This window comes from Macaca nemestrina, chromosome 2, assembly GCF_043159975.1.
Source record: "Macaca nemestrina isolate mMacNem1 chromosome 2, mMacNem.hap1, whole genome shotgun sequence".
NCBI classification, from domain to species: Eukaryota; Metazoa; Chordata; class Mammalia; order Primates; family Cercopithecidae; genus Macaca; species Macaca nemestrina.
Window position 1 is genome coordinate 126,323,616 of NC_092126.1, and position 22,573 is coordinate 126,346,188.

A 22,573-nucleotide genomic window follows, 5' to 3' on the forward strand; every position below is an offset into this window, starting at 1 on the left:
CAAAATATAAAAAATAAGAAATAACAATAAAAAGGAATACAAGTAAAACCAATATAGTATGACAATAATTTACATAGTATTTACATTGTATTAGGTTTTATGAGCTATCTAGAGATGATTTAATGTATAAGGGAGAAGGCCAGGTATGGTGGCTTATGCCTGTAATCCCAGCATTTTGGGAGGCCAACGCAGGTGGATTACTTGAGCCCAGGAGTTCAAAACCAGCCTGATTAACATAGTGAAACCCTCTCTCTACAAAAAAAAAAATATAAAAATTAGTCTGGCATGATGGCATGCACCTATAGTCCTGACTACTTGGGAGGCTGAGGTGGGAGAATTACTTGAGCCCAAGAGGTGAAGACCATCATGGGCAACATAGCAAAACCCTCTCTCTACCAAAAATACAAAAATTAGTCTGGCGTGGTGGCATGCACCTGTAGTCCAACTATATGGGAGGCTGAGGAGGGAGGATCACTTTAGCCCAGGAGGTTGAGGCTGCAGTGAGCTGTGATTATATGACTGCACTCCAGCCTGGGTGACAGAAGGAACCCTGACTCAAAAACAAAAACAAGAAAAAGTATATGGGAGGATGTGCATAGGTTATACACAAATACTATGCTATTTTATATCAGGGACTTGAGCATCTGAGGATTTTGTATTTGAGAAGTCCCGGAACTAATGCTCTGTGGATACCAAGTAATGAATATACTGCCTTAGCAAAACAAGACCAATATCAAAAACTGACTTTTTAAAGTACAGAAATCCTAGAACATTTTGCGATTACTGCTGTTACACTATTTTTTAATGTCATTGCTGTTGGTAAACTGGAATGTGAAGTTGTGGCATTGTAGGGTGGAGTGTGTGTGTATGTGAAAGAGAGAGAATTTGGAAGGAGGCTATCTGTTGGTTTTGTCTGCTGAGCATATATTCCCCCCGTTTTGGTAAAAAGCAGCCTAATGTTTCATTAAGAAACCATTACATTCTTCCTGAAAATGGTTCCATTGAGGCTGAGACTGTACTCAGGTGCCAGAGATGGTGGCTGTCCTAAGCTTTATCCCCCAAGTCTATTTCACCCCCATCCACTGTGATTGATTTAAGAAGGGACAAATGATCCATGTCAGTCCAACTAAGTCACCCCAGGTCTTTGCTAGGGAGCTCCGTAGGGGTGTTCTCTTTGCTACTGGAGTTGCTGAACTGGTAGGATGTGCCCTGGGGCTGCTAAGGTCTTCCACATGGAGAGAAGCTGACCAAGAAGGAAGTCAACACAGGGATGAGCACAGTGGAGAGGTGCGGGGCAGATACCCATCCCGCTGGTAACTTTGGAGCCTCTGCATCCAGCCATGGCTGAATCCAGGCCTACTTGTGGACTTTTAAGTTGCTTCAGGAAATAAATGTCTTTTTAGGGTTATCCAGTATGACCTAGGTATCAGTCACTTATAATCCAAAGAGTCCTAAGACAGGGGCCAACGGAGAAGCAATTGGAACCCAGAGTTGGGTAGAGGAAGAGACACCAGCTTCTCCGTAGCCCAAGAATGAAGGGAAAGGAGAAAGGAAGGTGTAATCAACTTGGACAGCTCCCAAGTAAAGTGTTAACCCTGATCTCCTGATAGAGAACCTTCACTTCAGAGGATTAGACTTCCCTGGAAAAGTGAATCTAAGCCTCTGCAAAGTATTTCCCAATGAAGACAGCAGTTAGATCATTAATACCCCACATCCTTTCTTATGTTACTCAAATGCTAACATTAAATATTCAGTCATTTCTCAACGCCTGTATTCTTACCAGACAAAACCAGAAACTGTTTCAAATAAACTAGCCACTATAGAGGAAAACATTGGGATCACTATAGATGTAATGGTAATTTCCAGAGACTCATTAGCACGTTGATGACTATTAATTTTCACATTTAATTAATAGATGGAAATGACACTTTCTTTTAATTTATGCCATTAGTCAAATGAGCTTTCTAATTAAGATTTGCAATCTATAAATTTATAAACTCTGGTGAATGACTCTAAATATGGAGAACTATTGATAGGGGTCTGCTTGGCCTGACAAGGCTTCTGCCATTACTCTCCCACTGGCTTTGAGAACTTGAACAAAGAGGGAAAATTAATTTCATCCCTGGGCAGTTTCTAAACAAAACCTTTGTTAAATATATTCAAGTTATTCACTATCATATATCACTGTGATTCCAAATCTCATTTCTACTCCCCGTGAAATTCAACCAAAAAATTGTACCACATCAGATAAAGCAGCAAGTTTGACACTCATTGGCGATAATGAATGATACTTGTAAAATTTTTAAAGACTTAAATTTGGACAACTGTAAAAACAAATTTGACTTCTAAAATAGATCCAAATAAAAATTTCATGAAGAAAGTGGTGTGTAAAAGGAGTCTGTGGTTGGTCCCAGGAAACATCACGAAGATTATTTACTATTAAATGCTAATTAGCAAACCAATCAATAATATTTTCGCAAGATCTAATTGCAGTCCTACTCTCTCCATGAAGGAAGGAGTCAAGTGCTTTAGCAAGTGGGAAGAAGAGTTTTGCCAAATCAGGATTTTGCCTCTACTGAGACTTCAATCAATTAACATATTGAAAGCATCTGTTGTGGGCTGAATCAGATGGGGAGACTAAGTACGTACTTAGAGCACCAGCAAAGTAGGCACACCAACGTTTGTGTTTTGAGATAATTTTCTATCTAATAAATAAAGGAAAGAAGGAAGGAAGGAAATCAGTGAAACAATCCTGGGGGAAAATCAGATTTTGTTAGGTTTTCCTTATACCTAGCTTAAGGTTTATCATTATTACTGTGAATTGTATATAGCAGGATATCATAACCTTTCAGTGCTTAGGAGCTGGGCTCTAATGGTTGTCATCTAGGCTTTACAACACATCAGACATTTGGGGCATGGATTCCAAACACAGAGAGAATTTACCTGGTTCACATTAAAATAGATTAATATAAAATAAAATGTCACTCAGTGACCAAATAATCATATTTGAAAATATGTATATGAGGAAAGCATTGCCAATATGAAGGTTTGGCATGTCCATTTCATAATCATGTACAAATAATAGCCAATATACACACTAAGAAAGAACAATTATAAAATTTAAAAATATTTGCAGAAATACATATCCACTTTACTGATAAACTTCTGAGGTCTAGTGGTGACAATTTACCTGTAATACATATTCAGAACATGTTCTCTCTTTTGTAGATTTTCTCTAGAGAATGGCACTGCATTTTGGACAGTGGTCCCAGCTCCAGATACGCAAGCAGCATTTTAGAAAAAAGAATAAGGAAGTTCATGAAGCCACCATCCTTGGGAGGTGCTAACATCCTTTAAAAATGGTATAAGTGGTGAGAAAAATACTCCTGACTCAAAGTCATAGGTTGTGATTTTTCATAGCTGTGTGACCTTGAGTAATTAATTTAACGTCTCTGAGCCTCAGTCTCTTCATCAGTAAAATGAAAATACAATCAGACCTAATTCATAAGACTGTTATATCTTGGATGAAATACAATCAGTATATTGTCGGGTATAAAACTCCGTTGTTAAATAGTAGCTTACATTTAGTTTTCCCCAAAACAAAATACTGTTATTTCTTAACATTGTAACCAATCACCAACCCCTTTGCCTTAGGAGGGATGATCTTGTAGTCAACCAAAGCGATTGTCCCCATTGCCCTGCAGCTCAGACTCCCCAAGCCTGGGGCTTGAGTAGTTTTGGTGTTCTTCCGCACAGCGATTCTCACCTCATAGTAACTCTGCACAGCGTTCATGAAGGCTTCGTCAGCCATGATCTGGGTTTCCCCATTGAGGAAAGCCTGAAACCTGTCCTTGACTGTCTGCAGCTGCTGTTTGCTGATCTGTAAGAAACATGAAAAGAGGGGAATGTGAGCACTTGTTCCAGACAAGGATCATGGATGTTTTATGCTGAAGATGCCAGGCCCTTTGGTGTACTGGAGCTGGCTTGTACAAGTGTGTGAAAGCTGATTAGGGAATCTGCGGAAACTTCTGTGAGCCAGTGTTAAACACAGCCATTATTTTAAAATAATATAAATACATTATATTAAAAACAAAGTTAATACACTTTCAATACTTCAAATTCATTGCCTCCTAGTTATTTTACCACATTTCACTTTTCTCAGCGCTTCTGAGGTTACTTACACCTATGGCATTTGCATGAGGGAAACTCTATATAAGGAAGGGCTACCACCCATCTCTTCCCAGCTCCACATTCAGTGTTGTCTTATTGGCAGCTTCATATCAGCCAAGGTGGGAGTATTCATACCATGGAAATTGGCAAATACTACAAAACAGTTTTTGTTTTTTTTTCTCCTGAGAGATGGTTGTTAAACATGTAATAGCAAGCACAGCACTGCACATGCCCCTCTGGTGGTCTGAAATACCTTGATAAATGAAGTATGACCATATGCAGTGGTTTTCAAACCTTATTGTTGTTGGTACATCCATGGTCACATGACAGACGATGTTTGGGTACAGGATACACCTCTGGGTTGTGGCATAGAGAATTTGGGTACTAGGTTATGTGCAATTCCTTGCTTATCAATCCCACGTTTCTTTCCTAGGAAAACATTCCTAAAAGATTCATACTCATTCCTCCTCCTCACCCCTTATCTGGTTCTATGTCACCATCCATCAGGTATCATTGCAGGCAGCACTAATTTATTAAGCCCTTCCCAGCCCCTAGGCTAGGGGCAGATCTTCCTGCTTCGTGATTCCACAGCACACTGTTTATTTAACTGCTTGATGATGATTAAATTTGTTACATGATGTGTCTTTTCTTGCTATCTTATTCATCGATGTTTTCCCAGGGCATAGCTAACTGTGCCAGTTACATGTGCCAGACACTCAGGGTTGATTGCATGAATGAATGAATGGAGTGTACGCAAGACATGTTATTTTCAGGTATCTTTTCATTGGTTCTAATTTATATAAAATATGTATATTAAAAAGTCAGCCAAAATTTTGCTGTTTTAAAAGTTAAAAACTTTTAACTCTGAAAAAGTTAAACTTTTTATAAAAAGTTATGCTTTATAATTGATCATGAGAAATTACATCTGAGAACCACTGTTAGAGTGGAAAAAGTAAGAAGATCAGTCCAGTACCAGTTCTGTTGGCCACTATGTCATCTGGGAAAAGCTACTTATATTCTGCATTGACCTGTGAAGAGCCAGCCTTTCTGGATCAGGGCTGGGTTTAAATAAATTTTATCTCATCCTTAGTTTTCTCACTTGGAAAATAGTGGTGATTCTAATTACCCACTGTCCTGGGATAGTTGTAGTTATTCAATAACATAATGAGTTCTTTTAAAATATTAAAACTTTTTATATAAATCCAAGTGATTTTACCATTAGAGTCAATATAATTAGAAAATAAAGTTTAACACTTTAGGAGACTCAAAGCCAGCATGAGTTTTGACTCAGTCAATAAACAAAACCAAAACAGAATTTTGTTTGTGACAGAGATGGAAGCTGGGTGCTTTCATTAATTTTTGTATCTTTGGAAGAAGTTGGGGAAGAGTGAACTCAAGGGTAGATTAAAAGGGGTTAGAAAGTTATCAGACTCATATTTGTTACATTCAAGGGCACCACTATTTAATGTTAGCCACATGTATAATTTTAAGTTTTATAGTAGCCACATTAAAAAACAGAAACAGGTGAAATGAATTTTGATATACTTTATTTAACCCAGTATAGTCAAAATAATGTTTCGACATGTAATAAGTATATAAATTATTAATGAGACAGTTTATGTTAAAAAAAAATGCTACGCCTTTGGAATCTGGTGTAGTTTACCCTTACAACATATCTCAATTCAGAGTAACCAAATTGCAAGTGTTCAATAGCCACAGTGGCTAGTGGCTATTGCACTGGACCAGTTCAGACCTAAAGCATGGAATAAACTCACTTCTAAGTTGCTTAAGCTTTCCTGCTCTGACCCATGGATACTGATATGTGAAATTGAAGAGAAAATCATAGTTATTTTTTATGTGCTTGAAACCATTTGAACTGAAATATTAGGTAGCAGTTGGTTTGCTCGTAAAAATGATACCTATAACATAAATTTATTTTAAGCAGACCAGCCTTAATCTAGTTCACAAATCCTAACAGTATAGGACCAACCAAGGCATCTCACAGGATTTCTTGCTCAGAATTCCTTCTAAAACAGTGTCAATACCAGCTTTGTGTGATTTTGGGAGTAGGGTGGGATGACAGGGCAGGAGAGGAATGGAGGCCTATAGACCTCGCTTTTGTCTTAAATGATTAAGTAATTGAAATAAAATTATGCACACACCATATGAATGTTCAAGATTGATTGTTGACCCAGGCCTAATCTATTATCTCTCTTACCTTTCCTTAAATAAGCATGGTACTCATTTAGTTAAGAAATATTTGGCCAGGTGCGGTGGCTCATGCCTGTAATCCCAGCACTTTGGGAGGCCAAGGCGGGTGGATCATGAAGCCAGGAGATCAAGACCATCCTGGTCAACACGATGAAACCCTGTCTCTACTGAAAATATTTAAAAAAAATTAGCCGGGCATGGTGGCGGATGCCTGTAGTCCCAGCTACTCGGGAGGCTGAGGCAGGAGAATGGTGTGAACCTGGGAGGCGGAGCTTGCAGTAAGTGGGAGATCACACCACTGCACTCCAGCCAGGGCAACAGAGCGAGACTCCATCTCAAAAAAAAAAAAAAAAAATTTATAGAGCACCCACCCTCTGCCCAGCCCTGCACCAGACACTAAGCGTTCAGTGGTCAACACACACAACCCCTGATCTCACCCATTATTTCTTAGGGCTGGGCACTAAGGAATCAAAAGAAATAAGGGCTTTTCTTCAGGGATCTTATAGTCTAAGTGGAGAGGAAAAGGCAAACAAAAAAGCACATAAAATTATGATTCAGGATTTCAGAGAAAAGAAATTACAGAATATAAAACTCTCAATGGAGAAAGGAGCTAAGGAACTTCAGGAACATTAATTTTAGTCAAGTTCAGAGAACACACATCACAAAGCCACACAAAGCATCCCTTGCTTCCCTAGTCACATTAAGCTGTCAGCAGGAGAGTTGGGGGCATGGACTTCAGTGGCAGAACTTTATGTCTAGGTTTTGCCACCTACTGGTTTATAATTCACTACTTTTCTCACCGCTAATTCAACAAGCCTAGTGTTTATTTACTCAACTCACTAGCCGTGTCTCCCTGGGCAAATGACTAACCTCTCTAAAGCTCAGTTTTCTCATTGGTAAAATGGGGCCAATATTGACCTCACAGGGTTGTTGTGAGGATCAAGATAAGCAAAATACTCACTGCAGAACTTAGTACAGAATGAACGCTCAATACATCTTTGCTACTGTGATGATTCATTCTCATCTTTATTTTTAAAAAAACAAACAAACAAACAAACAAAAACAGAGTCTCACTGTTGCCCAGGCTGGAGTGCAGTGGTGTAATCTCGGCTCACTGTAACCTCTGCCTCCTGGGTTCAAGTGATTCTCACGCCTCAGCCTCCCAAATAGCTGGGACTATGGGTGTGCGCCTCTACTAAAAATTTTTGTATTTTTAGTAAAGATGAGGTTTCACCATGTTGGCTAGGCTGGTCTCGAACTCCTGACCTCAGGTGATCCACCCGCCTCGGCCTCCCAAAGTGCTAGAATTATAGGCATGAACCACTGTGCCCACCCTAATTCTCATCTTTGAGTGTTTGCACATACTGTTCCCTTGAGAATGCCTGCCTCTGGGGACATTTCACATGTACACGTCTTTAAATTTAGTGCATGCACTCCCTTCCAGACTCCTCAGGTGGAGGTCGCTGTTTTCTCAGCATTTTGTTCACAGTCCTATGGGTGCATGTTTTATGTGGTGAAGTAGTTATTTATTTAAACTCAAGTGCTCAGAGGCAGAATCATGAGTCAGGAGTTGAGAGCACAGGCTTGGCGTCCAAGAGACGCAGGTTCAAGTCCTGGTGATACCACTCACTTCCAAGCTGGATGACCTTAGGCAAGCTACTTTCTCTAAGCCTTGGTTCCTCCTTAAAAAATTTGGATGATAAAACCGACCTCCTAAAGTTACTAAAAAGATGAAAAGGAAATGAGGTAACATATCTCAAGATCTCAGCACATGGCCTGCAAAAAACAAGAGCCAAATGATAAGGGGCAGATGATAAACTCAATGGCCTCCAAGGCCCTGCGTGGCGTACCCTGACTTTGACTCGCTCCACTCAGCTCTTTACTCACTCTGGTAGCCAGCACACTGGTGTCTTTTTTACTTCTCAGCTGTGCCCCGACTTTTCTTGCCTGAGAGCCTTTGCCCTTGCTGTTCTCTTCGCCAGGGATGTTCTTCTGGTTTTCCCCATGGCTGGCCCCTTAGGATTCAGCCGAGCCAGCATATCCTGGGAAGCGCTTCCCTGACCATCCAGTCTACAGTAATGTTCCCCTAGCTAATCTCTGTCACAGTGCCCTGAAACCTGAGCATTTCCTGCACAGTCATTATCACAGTTAGCACTTATCTTCTCTAAAGTAAAATTATTTAATTATAACATGTACATAGAAAAATATACATTATCAGCACAGAGTATGAAGAATTCTTTCTTCTTCTTTTTTTTTTTTTTTTAATTTTTAAGACAGAGTCTTGTTCTGTTGCCCAGGCTGGAGTGCAGTGGCGCCATCTCAGCCCACTGCAAACTTCGCCTCCTGGATTCGAGTGATTCTCCTGCCTCAGTCTCCTGAGTAACTGGGATGACAGGCAAGCACCACCACGGCCAGCTAATTTTTAGTAGAGATGGGGTTTTGCCATGTCGGTCAGGCTGGTCTTGAACTCCTGGCCTCAAGTGATCCACCTGCCTTGGCCTCCCAAAGTGCTGGGATTATAAGCATGAGCCGTTATGCCCAATCAGTATAAGAAATTCTCACAAAGTAAACTTTTGCAGATAACAAACTTTCATATCAAGATAAACGTTACCCAGACCCCAGAAGCTCTTGCATACTCCCAAAGTCATTCCTTCCTCCAAAAGTGACCACTAGCCTGACTTCTATTATCATAGATGAGTGTTGCCTGTTTTTGAACTTGATATCAATATGATCATACATGATGAGATTCATCCATGTGGTTAGGAGTAGCAATAGCTGGTCCCTTCTCATTGCTGGGTAGTATTCCATTTTACAGGTATACCACAATTTATCCATTTTCCTATGATGCATTTTAGGGCCTTCTTTATTTTAAAATTATACCTAGTTTTCATTATCTCTCTCTTCACAAGAATGTATGTTTCACAAATACAAGGACCCTATCTGTCTTGTTCACTATTGTGCTTCTTGTTTATAGCTGTACACATCTGTCTCGTTTACTGCTATGCACACAGTGGGCTCTCAACAAATGTTTGCTGAATGAATACATGAGCTTATTAAGGGCTTAATGTATACCAGGCACAGTGTTAGGCTCTGGTGATATGACAGTATCAAGGCACAATCTTAGCTCTAGAGTTTCTCACAACTGAGTCAGAAATCACATACTCATCTTCGACTTCTTAATACCCTTTGCCAATTGCATGAGTGAATAAAAATCTTACTTAGAAGCTTGCAAAAGCCAGTCTAAGAATCAACTGTGGGACAGAGTTTGTCTCTGGTTAAAAGTTAACTGACTTAGATAGGATTGAACCCAAAAGGTGACCTTGCATGAATAAACTGAAATAATTGGCCCACAGTACCTGACAGTACAACTTTAAATAAACAAATGAGCTTCGATGAGCTGCTTACAGAGAGAATCCTCCTGAAATAGAAATCCACCTAAAAGGATTGAATATGTATAGAAACCACTTGTGCATCAAGGTCAGAATTCGGAATTGCAGTAATGAATTCCAAGCAGAAAACCTGAAAAGATGGAAGGTGATTATTGTAGAAGAAAGTGCTGTAGCAGCGTTTGCTAGAACTATTCAAGCATTCTTGGTTCCATCTACCTCATTAACCAAGGCCTGAAAATCCCCACTGCATTTCAGGCAGTTTGTAATTTACTGAAGCATTCTGGAGAAGTGAAATGTGATCTACAGTGAGGAGAAAACCACATGTTCTAAGTGTTGGTCTCAGGAGGGGCGATGTTGAAGTCAGAGCAAGCTCAGGTCAGATCCTAGCTCTGCTATGAGACCTTGGTCAAGTAGTTGGCTTTGGGTTTTTCCTCTGTAAATAGGGGAAAACAATATCTACTTTACAGAGTCTTTGTGAAAACTAGGTGGGATTATATATGTATAATATATATATATATAAAATATATAATAATATATAGTATCTGGCATAGAGTAAGGACTCAATAATAAAAACAATATAAGAAGTATTTTTTTCCCTATCATTTATCTTTTATCTTCTTTCAATGCTTTTTTTATTCACTCAGCCTTTTGAAGGTATCACTGATGTGGTATTCCTTACCTCAGTCTTTCTTGGCCCTTCTATTTTAGAGGCTGGAAAGCCAGTCACCACCTTCCCAGTTTCTCTTGCAATTATAGGTGGCCATGTAATAGAGGCAGAAAACTACTGGGGGCATCTTCTGGAGAAATATTTGAAATCCTCATGAAAATGAGCATACTCGGTGGTATAACCCTTTCCTTTCCTGCTGCCCCTTCTTCTGCTGAGAATACAAATCTATTTCTACAGCCATGGTATCTATCTCATGACCATCCAGGAAAGGCCAAGAGCATCATAGAAATGTGGTCCTTACATTTTTGGGTGGCTGAACAAATGTTCATAAACACCCATCTCTGGCTTTTTCATTAAGTGAGAAAAAAACGAATTTCTACTTGCTCAAGTCACTGTATGTTTTCTCTTACTGGCAGCCAAATGCATTCCTAATGGATACACGTGGTTTACAATAATCATGGAAGAATGCATACTTACTAAGATGCTTATTGGCTAATACGTCTCCTATTGCAACAACAACTGTACCAGAAAGAAGGGGGAAGCAATGCTTACTGTAAAAGAAGGAATCTCAAATACCTGCATTCTAAGCATAGGCAGCAGTGAGTAGAAAAATATCTTTGGGCGTACGGAGATGTTCCAGTTATATACGTAAATTAGGTCCTTTTCTACTTAAAGTATAATGTCAGCATTGTACATTATAATTTTTTTTTTTTTGAGACGGAGTCTCGCTCTGGTGCCCAGGCTGGAGTGCAGTGGCACGATCTCGGCTCACTGCAAGCTCCGCCTCCCGGGTTCATGCCATTCTCCTGCCTCAGCCTCCGGAGTAGCTGGGACTACAGGCGCCCGCCACCATGCCCAGCTAATTTTTTGTAATTTTAGTAGAGATGGGGTTTCACCGTGTTAGTCAGGATGGTCTCGATCTCCTGACCTCGTGATCCACCTGCCTCGGCCTCCCAAAGTGCTGGGATTACAGGCTTGAGCCACCGTGCCTGGCCTACAATTTTTAATATAAGCCATGCTTTTTCTTTTTTTAAAAAGGAAATCATTATCTGGGAAAAAAGGAGACAGGTTTTAAAAGCTTTTCTTTATTATAGGTAATTGGAAAAATGTCAACTCAACAAGTGCTTAAAATAATCAGCTAATCTAGAGATATTACGGCAATGTTTATTTAATTTCTTTTTCTTGAAGACTTCAAAAATTTATATTAGGCCATGAATTTTATTAAGAAATAAAATACTCCCTTTCTACAACCAGACCAAATATTTTCTACTCTAAATGAAGTCCTGCTTTTAGAAAATTTAGAAATCGCCTCATCTTAACCAAATATTTACTTATTTACATAAAGTTCTTCTCAGCTTTTATATTATATATATATTTACATAATATACTCTGAAAAAGGCATTTTAAGTGAGTTTTATTTAGCTTGAAGAAAAAATCTGAAAGACTTTATCATGGCAAAATATAAATGAGTAATTCTGAAATGCAAGTTGAAGGGGAAAAAACATATTGAAGGTGGGAAGAATTACGATGAGGCTGTCACCCTGGACTTCCCTTTGGAACATGGCTTCCCAAAATTCAGCAATTCAAATAATAATTCAATTATTTAAGTAATACTCCCATGAGTATGTCCTCCCCATGTACTAACTGTACTATTTACTTTTTGTTTTTGCATTAAACATATATCAAATCACTTTCTTTTTCTTAACTAAAACTTGTTCTAAGCAATAATATCTGAAACCATAAGCTTTATGTAGTTTTATGTAGTAACTATAGTTAAAATAAATATGTTCCATCCTCTTGCATCTATACCACATTTTACAAAGTGCTTCTATAGAAAAAATGTCAAAGTCTGCTATATATAACAGTTCTTGTTAATTTTTTAAAAATTTAGGGTAGCAGCTGAATATAAGTTAATTATTACTTTTAAAAATTAGCTCAATTTTAAAATTATTTAATAATAGAAAGACCAATCAGCTTGCTATTCCTAAAGATCTATTTTGGGGCAGAAGAGAAAGAATAAAGACCTATAAGTTGGCCACATGATAATCTAACAAAGAGTTCTATGACCTATAGGGAAAGGAACTCGGAGACATAATTTGAACATTGATTAAGATGGGATTCTCCCAACCAACAATTATCTAGTAGAAGAGGAAAAAAAATAGGAAAAATGCATCTAGAAGGTGAGTTGGGGCTAAAGATTGGATTGAAGATCAAAAGAGAAGAGGAAAAGGATCAAAGGGGAAGAAGAGGAGAATGAGGTCTATTTTTCACCCTTCCACCCACAAAGCTCTTAAAAGTTGTTCTTTAGTAGGACAAATGTTCTACCCTTGAACCCAATAACATTTAAAAAAAAAAGAACATATTTTTCCAAGTTGGAGGTACTCAGGCAGTACTCACAAGGATTCTTCTGGTATGTGGTCAGATAAGGAGTTCTAGAGCCAAAGATCTCATTAAGAGTTAGTTGGCAAGTTGCCATCATTCTCAAACATTGTGATTTCAAGTCTCTTTCCCCTGCTAAAAATCACTGAGGACTGCAAAGAGGTTTTGTTTATGTAAGTTGTTTTATAGCTGTTAACAAATACTATAGTGATATTAAAACTGAGGAGTTTAAAATACTAACTTGTTAAAAAAAAACAATAAACTCATCATATATTAAACTGAAATAATACCCTTTTATGAAAATAATATTTTCCAAAACAAAATAATAGTGAAGACTGGCAACATTTTATAGCATTGCAAATATCTTTTAGAGATTGGTAGAGGACAGTTAGATCCTAATTTCTTTCTCTGCATTCAGTCTGTTGTGAAATGCTGTTTTGGTTGAAGTATATGAAGAAAATCTGGCCTCCCACAGATAGGTTGTTGGAAAACTGAGAGATACTGTAAGAGCCTTTTCAGATAAATGGGATAGTGTTCCTGATACTATACCAAAGCCCAAGTGGTGGTATTTTCTTGAAAGTTAGATGCAATGTAAAAATCAGACACTATATCAATGAACTTTCTATACTCAATTAAAACCCATTGATCTGTCTTGCTATTTGAATGAATCTTTTACCCATAAGTGGTTTTTAAATTTTATTTTTGTTTTGTTTTGTTTTTGAGACAGAGTCTCTCACTCTGTCACTCAGGCTGGAGTGCAGTGGTGTGATCTCGGCTCATTGCAATGTCTGCCTCCCAGGTTCAAGTGGTTCTCATGCTTCAGCCTCCCAAGTAGCTAGAATTACAGGCGTGCACCACCACACCCAGCCAATTTTTGTATTTTTTTTTTTTTTAGTAGAGATAGGTTTTTACCACGTTGGCCAGGCTGGTCTCAAACTCCTGGCCTCAAACAATCTGCCCACCTTGGCCCCCCAAAGTGCTGGGATTACAGGCATGAGCCACTGCTCCTGGCCCATAAGTGGTTTTATTTTTAAAAAATCATACATTGGTCATATCAAAAATGAATTGTGTGAGTTATGTTAATTTTCCAAATGTTCACACATTTCATCACACAATACATAAAAAAATCATATGACTTAATATTGCCACTGATATCAAAAAAATCTTTAGGTATTAAGAAACTGTCCAGATTATGATGGTGATTGAAATCTCAAATTTTATTATTGGCAGAAAATATTGTCAGTTGTTTTTCTTGAAATAACAGGCTCTCTCCATTTACTTTATAGAAAACATCTATGAAATACCTACATTTGTGTGTTGTTTTTCCAAGTAAAAATGATATTCGATTTTTTAAAAAGGCTTGTTTAGTTGGAAACTCAGTCAGACAAGTCCCTTCCCATGAGACAACCATTGTCCTTCCTCATGCTACCTAAGTGCTTTATGTAGTTACCATTTCATTGTATAGAATATTAAAAAGGTATGTGCCCAAGAATCAACATTTAATAAAATTAACACTTTCTATGGTTTCATCAAGGAAAGTATTCTGTGAAGTTGGCCATTTTTAAGCAGGAAGTACATGGCCACGAGAGATATAATGATTACTAGTACAGTTTGGCACCACTACCTTGGTTTGTGCGAAAGTACCAGCAGTCTTCCTCATCATTGCTTTTTCATCATTATTGATAATGTTAACATAGTGAGAAAAAAAAGCATATAATGTCTTGGCATTACTAGGAAAATCACCTTGCAGACTTCCAGGGGCATGTGGACTACGCTTTGAGAACCACTGCTCTAGTGAATCCATGATTCTGCTAGTAGTGAATCTACTACCAGCAAGGTAGTAGTCAGGAGGAGAGTGCTAGGGTATAGTCTTGGAGAAAATAGCATGAGAATATAATAAGCAGAGAACAGAACATGGTATAGGGGCTTGCATGCCAAACTGAGGAGTTGGGCTTTAATTCAAAGAATGGTGGGAAAGCATTGAAGTGTTTTACAAAGGAGAGTGACATGGTTTAAGAACACGTAGAATTGGCCGGGCGCAGTGACTCACGCCTGTAATCCTAGCACTTTGGGAGGCCGAGGCAGGTGGATCACGAGGTCAGGAGTTCGAGACCACCCTGGCTAACACAGCAAAACCCCATCTCTACTAAAACTACAAAAAATTAGCCAGGCGTGGTGGTGGGAGCATGTAGTCCCAACTACTCAGGAGGCTGAGACAGGAGAATGGCGTGAACCCGGGAGGCGGAGCTTGCAGTGAGCAGAGATTGTGCCACTGCACTCCAGCCTGGGTGACAGAGCGAGACTCCCTAAAAAAAAAAAAAAAAAAAAAAAAGAACATGCAGAATCAGGGAATAAGAATGAGTTCTGGGGGTTAGCATAGAATCAGGAGAATGTTTCAGGCTTGCTGTGATATTTGAAGAGAGGAGGGTCCTGAATAGTATCTAGAATCTCAGTTTGCAGAGACAGGGATAGCTAGGAAAAGAGGAAGGCCGTAGGGAGAAAAGGTGAGAGACAGATGAGGAGGGCATTCCAGGTTGAGGGTACAAAATGAGTGAGGAAAGACAAAGATGAGAAACTGTGGGTCCTTCTTGGAGGACACAGCAAGTATCTCTTTTGTCAATTACAATCTATACCCTGCCAACTCCAAAAACAAGGATTAGAGGCGGCTGTCTGAGTATGCACAACAGAGGAGTCCAAAAATAAAGTCACAGCTATTAGAAATGAAACTGCAGATTGTTCCATTTGGCTGGAGCTCAGATTAAAATACTAGCACAGCAACATATGAAATCACTAAATCTCCACACACCATCTTGGGTCTTATAAGGTTTAATAGTGAACTTTATCAGTAGCAATTATTTCCAGAGAAAAAGTTGAAAAAATCTGAATGCAGTCTGTGTACAGGTTATACGTGGCACTAATGTAACATTCACAAACTGTGACCATGAGCTTCACTGAAATTGATTTAGATAAGAACCTTATCGTGCCAGCATGAACAGGGAGAAGAGGTACAAGTGATTGGCAGTCACTTTTCAGGCTGCTGCGGGATGTGGAGGAATGTGGAGACTTTGACTGGTTGTTCTAACAATCACCATTCAGGATCCAGAATAGCAGAGAGTAAAAACAGGACAAAGAGTCAAGGTGATCTGAAACTGGGAAATACAAAAAACACAAGTGCACACCCTAATGTAAACTAGGATCTTTAGTTAATAATAATGTATCTGTATTGGCTCATCAACTGTAACAAATAGAGCACACTAATGCAAGATGTTAATGATGGGGGAAACTGTTGGAGGTAGGGGGATAGGGAGTATATGGGGACTCTGTACTTTCTGCTCAGTTTTTCTATAAACCTAAAACTGCTCTAAAAAATAAAGTGTATTAGTTAAAGAGACACACACATGTGCACATGGAGACCTTCTATAAAGGGATCCAAATACAGCAGCACATGATGCAGGCCTAAGCATGCCCAGGGAAGAACAGAAAATTCTATCACTCAAGCCTGTCCTGATATTCAGAAGCAGGAAAGAGTAAAAAGCCATCAGCATTTCTGAGTTTCATCATCTCATGTCTTATGGCAATATGAGCTGACTGAATTGTACTGAGGTTTCAGACTTTTCTGCACCCGCAGATGAGTTCTGGCTTATTAAAATGATATTTATCATTGGCTCACTTCTCCCGCTGTTATATTATTGATAATTTAAAGGCATCAGTGATTTAATGACTCTCGTTCCATTTGACAGAGAAATAGCTTTGGTTCCTTTTGGAAGCAGTGGAGAGGTTGAACTTCCCTCAGGTTGACTGACACCGCTGGTCCTATCAATGGACAAACAGTGTATATTTCATGTATTGGTAAACACGTGGGGATGCTTCATGGAATATTACTGCAATCACTTTGGAGATAGCTCCTTTTCCCCCTTATAATATTTGGTTGCAAGAAATGTCGAGATCATTGCCCCTGTGGTTAGTTAACAATTGTTCAAATTTCATTTTTTAGTAAGTCGATTTTTTTTAGTAACTCCGCTGATGCATTTTAAACCTATTAATGCCATTTAAAAGCCTTTCTGCATTTTCCCTTCACTTTCTTTACTTGGCAAAATCTTGTTTGTCTATCAAAATACTACTTCAGATCACTTCTCTCTGATGGCTCCTTCCAGCCCCTGAATGATACCTCTTTAGTCTGAACTCCCTCATCCCTGACTCTTGGTATTTATTATATGATTGATACATGGCATGAACTTTAATGTCTATCTTGCATCAGCATTACCCATGAAGCTTGCAGAAAATATTGATACCTGTACACCCACCACAGACCCACTCACTCAGAATGGCTGGGAATAGAAACCCAGGTATGTACAAGTTTAGAAACTTCACGAGCATTTCTGACATATGCCAAAGTTAAGAGCCATTGCAAGAAACACCTGCTGAATGAACTGAACTATGGTATATTTTTATAAAGGATTAAAGGTATTTCCTATTCTCTTTAGTATGAGTTAAATATTCTGCAACTTCATGTGAAATAGAAACTAGATTTTTCTTTCTCAGAAAGAACATTTACTTTTTTTTTTTTTTTTTGAGACGGAATCTTGCTCTGTCACCCAATGGCGTGATCTCAGCTCACTGCAACCTCCACCTGCCGGGTTCAAGCAATTCTGTCTCAGCCTCTCAAGTAGCTGGGATTACAGGCACATGCCACCATGCCTGGCTAATGTTTGTATTTTTAGTAGAGACGGGGTTTTGCCATATTGGCCAGTCTGGTCTCGGACTCCTGACCTCAGGTGATCCACCCACCTTGGCCTCCCAAAGTGCTGGGATGATAATAACCTCTTTTGCTTTCTTGCCAAATGTCTTTGGAGCTGGTGCTTTTGGGGCTGGAGTGTTTTGACCCTTCTGAGAGTCCAAAGGAAGCACTGCCTTCTGGCCTTTGGTTTTCTGGGCAGGAACCTTCTGGGTTGCAGCCTTCTTGCGCTCAGCGGTCATCTTTTTTTTCTGTAACTTTAGCAGCAGCACTCTTAATAGCAGGTGCTTTTCTGGGAGATGTTTTCAGGAGAGCTGCCTTTGAAGCTTCTTAATTTCATTCTTGATTATTCTGTTCCCCATTTTGCCTTCATGACTTTAAAATGATCAAAATCTGCCATCTTGGCTTTCCCTTCTCTGGCTTCAATCTTCTTTGCCCGTCATATGGCTGCCCATTTTGTGTTGTCTGCCTTCTGTCAGGCTTGTGGGACATAATTCTGGTGGGTACTGTGTGGAAACTTGAGGATGAAATCAGTGAGCTGCACGCATTTGAAAGGCATAGCCTGTCTCCTTACTTGAGTGCAAGGCCTTTCGACCAAAGCCCCATTCTGATCAATAACATCTACAGTTGTGACCAGTTTTCCAACATAAGGTCCAAAGAAGATGTAGGTTACCTGACCAACCTCCACGAAGCTCCTCAATACAATGTCAGTGGCATTCAGTGAGAAGGAAACTAGATTTTTCAATGCAGTTTTAGAAGACTAAACTAGGGGACAGTAGATGGTACAGTAAAGCAGATTCAGGGGTAACATAAAGATAAAATTCTGTTATTTTGAACACTTTAAAAATGAGTTAGGTTGCCATTTGATGCAGTTTCTTGTCATTGAGAGTATTTGCTTGTTTGGAAAGGATTCATCATTGAACTCAGGGCTAGTGGCTACCGCAGCCCCTTGCACATAGAATTTATGGTACTTTATTTCATAGGGTTTTTTTTTTTTTTTTTTTTTTTTTTTCCAGGCTGGTCTCAAACTCCTGGGCTCGGGCAATGCTCCCGCCTTGGCCTCCCAAAATGCTGGGATTACAGGCGTGAGCCACTGTGCCTGGCCCCAGAGGTACTTTCCAAATAGAAAAATGATCCAAAACTTGAAAATACAGACTGGGCAACATAGCGAAATCCCATACCTCAAAACTTTTTCAAAAAATTAGCCAGGCATAGTGGTGCATGACTGTGGTCCCAGCTACTTTGGAGGCTGAGATGGGAGGATTGCTTGAGCCCTGCAGCTTGAAGTTGCAGTGACCTATGATGGCACCACTGCACTCCAGCCTGGGTAACAGGCCCATCTCAAAAAAAATTAAAATTATAAATTAAACTTGAAAATAAAAATAAAAGATGAACGTGTCACCTAGTTTGTGATGAAGGACATTGTGTAAAAAGTTTGGAGAATGAGGTCCTCTCATTCTCCAGAAAAACTCTAAGTTTGTTTGACTTACTTTTTTTCTACTGATTAGGTCCAGACTCTATGAAGCTAGAAGTTAACTTGTAGAATACTGATAAGTTGCAAATGATTTCTGTCTAGTGGAAAAAAGATGAGCCCCCAAATTATAGTATTACTGATCTAATAAACATTAACCAATTTTCAATATAACTCAGCAAACTTATTTTTGCATTCCTTTGCTAATTGCCTATATAAATCTCTCATCATTTATTGCTCTTTGAACCAGCTTTTCCATCTTGCTAGTTCCTTCATTAACGAGTTAAATAAATCTTTGATAATGGCTCATTAGATATTTATATGAGTTATGTTTTTAACTTTGTGAAAAATATACTTTGACAATATATAAAGGACTTATCATAGGGCTTGGCAATCAAGTGCTATCCAATAAGTGTTAGTCATTACCTATATCTTAGGACTCGTACATTTATATTTTAAAAAGATACTATTAGGGCTGATGCTATTAGGATATAATTTGCTTCATTATCTGTGATTCTCGCTGCTAATATGAATGAGATCTACTGAGATAAGCAACCAAACTTGTGTTGCAGGAAGTGTATGTTTCTGGGGTAAGAGGACAAGTACCACTATATTCACATAAAACATAACTGGGAGGCTCGTCCTAGGGCAGACTCCACAATCTCTCTCAGGAATGTTTGCTCTCCTGAAGGCTTACAGCAGAGAAAGCCACCGGCCCTTTTGCAGCTAAGTTGGCTGCTGCCAAATATAAGAGCAGTGAATCTACTAGCAGGAACAACTTGAGGCCCTGTCAGAATGCATACTCCATGGATACACTCCCATTTAGAAATACAAAAGTCACTCTTACACAAACCTCCTTTCAAAGAATAAGTGGATTTGAAGTTGGGTGCAAAGCCCAGAGAAGAGTAGATATGCTGAATCAGTCTCTTGGGCCTCTGACACATCAGCAGAGAAGGGACAATGACACACGTGACTCCCAGCATGGGCAGCCAAGAATCCATGAGCAGAAATGGACAGAGGAGCAATGTGGGACAAGTCTTCTGAAAAGAGCAAGTTGAGTTTTGTCGGGAGGGACCGAAGGGCTAGAGAGAAAACTAATCCTGGGAGTGAGAACACACCCATGATTGTGAGTGGGGGGCAGATGGCAACTGAGGTGATCTGAGATGCCCCACGGAAGCCAGTACTCAAAGCCAAGCAGATGGCAAGATGGTAGGGGAGACACAAAAGCTGCACATTCCAAGTCTTTGCACCTCAAAGACTATCTTTTGGAAGCTTGTCTCTTTGATTATGAAAAAAAAAATAAAATAAATAAAGGACCAGAGCAGACCTTACAGCCTTCACTTCACTAAAATTCTTCATTTGTATTTTTGGTCCCCAGAGCCCTCACAATTTGACTGAGACTTCTGAGTTCTAAGAAGCTTCTAGAAAAAGCTAAACATCAATTTCTAGTCACTTATTTCCTAATGTCTCCCTTTACCCATACTCAGTTGACATCTGCACTACTGAGAGATCTGGATTTTTGGTGAAGGTTTAGAAGGACAGAGTCATCATTCTGGAATGTTGGTTAAAAATATATGGGGAAAGGAGAAGATATCCAAAGGTGGGAGACAGGAAAGAAATACCATAGGGGGAAAAAAAGACATTTCCCCCTCCTGGTAATTTTTGTACAAGGTGGTCATTAATGAAGCCTCTCTAAAGTTTAACATCAGGACTTACTGTTCAAATTTCAGAAGCCCTAATCCATCCATCCATCCATCCATCCATCCATCCATCCATCCATCCATCCATCCATCCATCCATCTATCCATCCATCCACTCATGCATCCATCCACCCACCTGTTCAACCACTTATTAAGCATCACTATGTGCCAAGCACTGTTCTAAGCATTGAAAAGTCAGTGATAATTTAAAAAGCAAACAATCTTGCCCTTTTGGAGCTACCATTCTAATTGATAATAATGAGGCCCAATGGATGATATGGGTTCATGCCCAGCACGTTACTTAACGTGTCATTAAAAGAGGTAAATTTGGACTCACAGTTTTTCATGAAGACACCAAAGGGCAAAATGGCTTCAAAAAAGAATGCAAGCAGGAAAAAATAGGGAGAGAGAAATTCTATACATTAAAATTTGGCCATGAAGGATGGTCACATTTCTTTCTCTAAGAGGATGTACAGCATTTAAAGAGCAGAAATATTAGATTACATGGGGGCTAAACCTTGGATCAGAGGAAAGTGGCCTTGAAAATTATCTTTGGTGCATAAGCATGGGATTTTAGGAGTTTTGCATATAGTCTAGTTTTTTTTTTTGTTGTTGTTGTTGTTTTTTGTTTTTGTTTTTGTTTTTTTTTTGAGATGGAGTCTTGCTCTGTTGCATAGGCTGGAGTGAAGTGGCCCCATCTCATCTCACTGCAACCTCTGCCTCCTGGGTTCAAGCAATTCTCCTGCCTTAGCCTCTCAAGTAGCTGGGATTACAGGTGCCTGCCGCCATGCCTGGCTAATTTTTGTATTTTTAGTAGAGATGGGGTTTTGCCATGCTGGCTAGGCTGGTGTCAAATTCCTGACCTCAGGTTATCCACCTGCCTCAGCCTCACGAAGTGCTGGGATTACAGGCTTGAGCCATTGCATCTGGCCTAGTCTAGCACTTTTTAATATAGCATCTTACATTCCTCCAGAAGATTGCTATGGTTCCAGAAAGAAAACAAACACTAAAAATGTGTGGCTTTCCTTGCACAAAGGTGACCTAAGTGATCGGTCTGAGACCTGGGCAAGCAATGTCAGTGATGTGTGTTCTCTCTGTTTCCCAGGAAAAGGCAAACTCTAGTTTCAAGCATAGGTGGGAATGGTGTACCTCAACTTTTTTTTTTGAACCACTAAGAACTACTATTGTTTCCTTCTACAGACCCAAGTTCTGAAAGACAACTTCCTAAAACTCTGTATTTATCAAGTAATGGTAAACCAAGACTATTTCTTATTTTTATTACTCTGAGCCTCAGGTTAGCAGTACCTCTACACTGAACTGATATAATTCCAGGTTTGATGTGTTAGCGGTCCTGGGAAAATTGAAAGACAGCGAATATATATCGGGGCTCCTGGGGTCTGGAGCAAGACAACCATGTGGCACTTGAATTCCGGCTCAGCACTTATTGGTTGTGAGAGCTTAGGCAATTTTCTTAACCTATTAGACACGATTATAAAGTTAGAGGAGGCAAGTTAAGAAAGATATATGTGCAAGGCTATTTGTTAAAGTATTACTTATAATAGCAAATGTCTATTGCTGGGGACTGGTTAAGTAACAATTGTGTCTCCACACAATCAAGTACTATACAAGTATAAAAGGAGTGGAGAATAGCTTTAGATACTGATATGGAATGAACTCCATTGGATATTGTTAATTTAAAAATATGAGGTGGAGAAATACATGTATAGCATAGTACTATTTATCTAAGAGAGAAGAAGAGAGATACACACAAGTGCATACATGTGTGAATGCACACATGCACACTTACATTATAAAACATTACAAACCAAAGCTGAAAATGAAATGATGTCT

General features: G+C 39.3%; 1 protein-coding gene and 1 pseudogene across 12 annotated transcripts in view; both read right to left on the reverse strand.

Annotated features, from left to right (window-relative positions):
• The window catches only part of LOC105483175 (calcium dependent secretion activator), a 491,506-nt gene that overhangs the window by 379,599 nt on the left and 89,334 nt on the right, over positions 1-22,573 (reverse strand). For all 12 annotated transcript variants that reach the window (XM_011743930.3, XM_011743979.2, XM_071092026.1 and 9 more), the window contains exon 2: positions 3,767-3,880. In XM_011743930.3, the coding sequence (XP_011742232.1) occupies positions 3,767-3,880 (114 nt within the window). The remainder of the gene's footprint in view (positions 1-3,766; positions 3,881-22,573) is intronic.
• LOC105483889 (large ribosomal subunit protein eL14 pseudogene) lies at positions 15,161-20,023 on the reverse strand (annotated as a pseudogene).